The sequence below is a fragment of the Triplophysa rosa genome, linkage group LG2, assembly GCF_024868665.1.
Source record: "Triplophysa rosa linkage group LG2, Trosa_1v2, whole genome shotgun sequence".
Lineage (NCBI taxonomy): Eukaryota > Metazoa > Chordata > Actinopteri > Cypriniformes > Nemacheilidae > Triplophysa > Triplophysa rosa.
In genome coordinates this window covers 31,891,686-31,895,984 of record NC_079891.1, presented here as the reverse complement: position 1 = coordinate 31,895,984, position 4,299 = coordinate 31,891,686, and the positions used below count along the sequence as shown (strand labels likewise).

The window sequence follows — 4,299 nt, the reverse complement described above, 5'->3', positions numbered from 1 at the left end:
GTCATGTTACTGTTCCTGTCAGTATTCCTGGGGGGAAGCTGCGATTTGATTGGAGGGAGGATACAGGAAGCCGGTCTCTGATTGGATGAGTTTCCTGTCAATCTAACAGACCGTTTCTGGAGCCGACCAATGGCGGAGGGGAATTCTGAAGCGTGAATATATGACTGCTGTAATGCGATTCCGCAAGAAGATAATGGTGCAACTAAGCAGTACCGTAGCGCCATTTTGGAGCGAGAGTACAACATGTACCGTGGTATTCTGGGGTTTGCTCCTGAGCCAAAATGGATTATTATGCAAATCGTGTATTGTTGTTATGCGATGATTGGTTGGATCGTCACATGACTATCTCCTGTGATTGGCTGCCTTTAAGACATCCCGGAACTCCTAACAGCCACACCTCCCTTGTACATGCGGATTGTTAACATGACTTCACTCGATTTGTACATTTTAGCAGCCAACATTGCAATTATAGCTTGCATTTTTTCCCTTTGATTTTTGTGGCGTAAATAAATGTATTTATAATTACACAAATGAAGCACTAGTTTATACAAGACAGCTTGAATTGTCATAATTAAATTCCAAATTATGTCAATGAAAGAGGAATAAAACAGCAAGTCAAATGGACAAAAACATCCATTAACTGTTATTAATTTATTTAGTACTGCAAGGTTTTCACAAAATGATATTCAGGACAAAGAATCCAGCATCTTTTTAAAATTAGCTGAAAGGTTTATTTACTGCAAACTAAATCAACACTTACATAACAACAGCCATTAAATGAAAAAAATAAACAGAGGAAAACTGTTGGAACACATATTTAAATAAACTGAGGGTAAATGAATATATGCTTTGTCGCAAAAGTCAAAGTTGTTAAAGCTTTGGCTCCTCGCTTCTCATCATCAAGCAATGAAATCCAAAGGTCTGTTGAAACCACCTTTCCTGTTCATGTATTGCCTGCAAGAGAAATATGATTACATCATTGATCTTCCTCCTGCACCAAGACATTACATCACTGCCCACCAATGAGAACGTTCGTCATTTAGCCGAGCAGTACCTGCAGAGGTGATTGGCCACATGCTTAACTGTTGCTGGGATATTAACTTTGTGAATTGCATGTCAAAATGTGTGACGTTTGCACATATATTTTTTTATAAAACAGAAAGCCAGGGAGCATAAAACATAGAGCTTAACATTAAGTGATTTGGGGGAAATTATGTATAAACATATAGGTTTCTTTTAACAAAAACACTGTAAATACAGACCTGTATTTTCTCTTCTGAGACACATTGACTGCAAACGCACCGATTGAACCTTCTTTCCTCTTGCCCTGTTGAAAAAAAAGAGAACGACTACAATACAGCATTATGTTCTTGTGTCATTACAAATTACAGTTCACTACAAGTTTTAGTAAATAAATACTATAAATGACAGTACGGGATCTTAATTTGTTTTTAATAATAATAACTTGGGCGTACACTTTGTCTAGCTGTGCCATCTTGTGGTTAATTTGAGGATTAGCTTTGCCAGCCATGGTTTTGTGGAACAGCAGGTACTGTTGCCCATTAGAGGGCACATAACACAGAACGAAACGAGTACATTTTGTATTGCTCAAGAAATGTAACCTATCAAAAACAATTCTAGTTATTTCAATCGGAATGTAAAATTTCATAACAAACATGAATAAAAAGTCTATGTTCTGCTCTACACTTCTTCTAAGAATGTCATTCTTGAAGTTTAAACTCTAACACCCTTCATAAGTAAAGAAAGAGAGACCTTACCTTTGAGGTGTCAAAGGATCCAAACCCCATCGTTTTCATCATCTCTATTTCCTCCTCTGTTTTCCCCTCCATATCCTCAGCTGCATGAACAAACAGATGAGACGGCACAAAAATTCAGGAACTAGTTGCATGGTATAATACCCAGTGTATAATTTGAACTTCATGATACCGGATTTACGACTATTCTAGTTCTGTAGTGAGATGCCCTTACTATAATACTGTGTACTAAACCACTACTATTTTGTGATTATTGCCATAACCTTTTTAACTTGGATTCAAATACTGCGTTAACTATTGACACGATTTCAGAAAGTGTACAAAACCTACAAGAGTAGGCTATTTGGATATTAGTTGATTAAATTACGTTGAATTATTTTTAGATAATTTTAGTTTAAATTTCGTTTTGACCTTATTGTAAGGTAAAAAGACTGACATAATGACCTGATATCTGATGGACCTTGGCATGCTTCTCCTTAACTTCTTTCCTGTCATCCTCTCTTCTGTCCTTCTGCCGCAATGGAGATAAGGAGGAGGAGCGGCGCCGTGGAGATCTGCAAAAACAAAACAGGCTCAAAACTTTATGGGAAGGTTATTAACAACTAGCATTAGTCCCAATCTCACTTTTTTACCCAACCGGATCTTGCATTTATTCATTTGCTAGAAGCTTTTATCTAAGCAACTAACAGTGCATTCAATCTATACATTTTGTTTTATTAGTAAGTTATGTGTTCCCCGGGTGTTGAACACATGACCTTTTCATAACTGATGCCTATTCTTAACATATTTCATATTCTTAACAACGTTGTTGTAATATTACGTAGGTCATGATTTGCACCATTATATAACTATAAAAGTCGGTTATCACCTGGATCTGCGTCTGTGGGGGGAGCGCGAGCGCGACCTCCGTCTGTCTCTATCGCGCGACCGAGACCTCTCACGCTCCCTGCGCCTGCGCTCGCGATCTCGGGAGGAAGAGCGTGAACGGCGTCTCTCTGAAAGAACATAAAAGAATATTTTTAAAAAATGTTTTTGCCAAAAAATATGGGTAGGGATTGGCAGAGCAAAGGTCGCTGGCAAGATGTTGCTATGCACCGTGTATACTAGTTAATGCTCCCAAACTATTTATGACCGCATTTGTCGACAGGGTAAACAAACTATTAATACAGTCAGCAAACTAATTAAATTCCAGTTATACACTTCCAGTGTTTGAATGTTAAAAAGTCCATTTGCATTGTATGTGATTATCGCAAATTGCGAAATCGTAGGAAAGAATCGTGTGATGATGAATGTGATTGTTGTGATGTTAGCAAACAGCAAGCCAGAACACATTTTACGGTTATTTTTTTAAAAGGAAAACTGAACTCGTACCTCGCCGTGGTGGTGTTCGGCTCCTACTCCTCCCCATTATTCGATCAGTCTAAATTAAACGGGTTTATTTCAAACAGTTCTACCACAAAATATAACTAGAAATTTTCTGATAAAAACGTCTGACGATCGCTATTAACTGTGCACCGTTGTTAAATGTCCGTGGAAACAAGTGTATCATAAATAATAGTTCCTACCAGGGGCGTTGCTAGACCTAAAGCTCTACTGGGGCACAGGCTCCCATTACTTTTTCTATCACATTTTTCTTAAAAACCTGCTGTGTGCAAGAAATGTGCAACACAATGCACTGTACAAACTTCCCTTGCTTAAACCACTATTCCTACAGTGCAACAATACTGGGGAAGGTAAACATTTATGTATTTAAAAATATTTAAGTATCTTCAACATACTTAACATAAACTTTATTAACATGTTTGCATGCACTGTATGGAAATAATGAAAGTAGAGATACGTTTTTCTTGCACATCTGCATTTATTACACAATGGTAACAATGAATAATTACATCTTTTCAAGAATTTAAAACTTTTCAAGAAACCAGTCGTTTTATGGCTCCAACTAATATAAAAGGGAATATTTGATCTAAAACAAAGAATATTTTCTGGTTTCACAGCCAAGTCCAGACAAAGTGGTTCATTTTTTGCATTAAACTGTACTGCCTATAATAGCACATTATCTCAGCCATAGTTACTGCCAACTTTTTAAGTAATGTCCTAAACTAGAGCTAATAAATTCAATTTTAATTTAATTTCTGAAAGTACAGAACACAAATGTTTTTCTAAGCAACAATGCAATTTTAAAACTTGACAAATGTTTCCATGAGACATTTTACTCTAATGTCTGAGACCTGACTGGCTGGGGATTTAAGTTTGTTGAAGTCTAATTACTTCCCTCAAACTCGTCATCTCCTTTCTGCTAACATTTCCCTGCTTTGCAGAAACAAATTCTGATGTCCATCTACAGAGGATATTAACTAAGGATTAAGTCAAAATAAGATGATCGATATTATTTAGAAACTTACTTTATTTTCGTCATGTTTTCATAGTCTTGCGTGCTGCAGTTGTGGCAAGGAAACAAACGTGCGCGGACATGGATTTCTGCGCGAAAGTACGGCACGAGTTTGTGTTTTCAGACCGG

At 37.1% G+C, this 4,299-nt stretch overlaps 1 protein-coding gene across 1 annotated transcript; it reads right to left on the bottom strand.

Annotated features, from left to right (window-relative positions):
- Positions 1-615: 615 nt before the first annotated feature.
- On the bottom strand, positions 616-3,317 carry snrnp27 (small nuclear ribonucleoprotein 27 (U4/U6.U5)). Its single transcript, XM_057326947.1, has 6 exons — positions 3,147-3,317; positions 2,644-2,770; positions 2,220-2,329; positions 1,779-1,858; positions 1,263-1,327; positions 616-954 (listed from the first exon to the last, which is right to left on the bottom strand). The coding sequence occupies exons 1-6, from the start codon at positions 3,181-3,183 to the stop codon at positions 900-902; spliced, it is 474 nt and encodes a 157-aa protein (XP_057182930.1). The 5' UTR covers positions 3,184-3,317; the 3' UTR covers positions 616-899.
- Between the last annotated feature and the right edge of the window lie 982 nt (positions 3,318-4,299).

What these genes read in the sequence shown, in the direction of transcription:
- snrnp27 (XM_057326947.1), bottom strand. Translation starts at nt 3,183, where the DNA reads ATGGGGAGGAGTAGGAGCCGAACACCACCACGGCGAG. An exon ending in CCGAACACCACCACGGCGAG is followed by an intron (nt 2,771 to 3,146) that starts GTACGAGTTCAG and finishes ATGTTCTTTCAG; the next exon opens with AGAGACGCCGTTCACGCTCT. An exon ending in CCCCACAGACGCAGATCCAG is followed by an intron (nt 2,330 to 2,643) that starts GTGATAACCGAC and finishes TTGTTTTTGCAG; the next exon opens with ATCTCCACGGCGCCGCTCCT.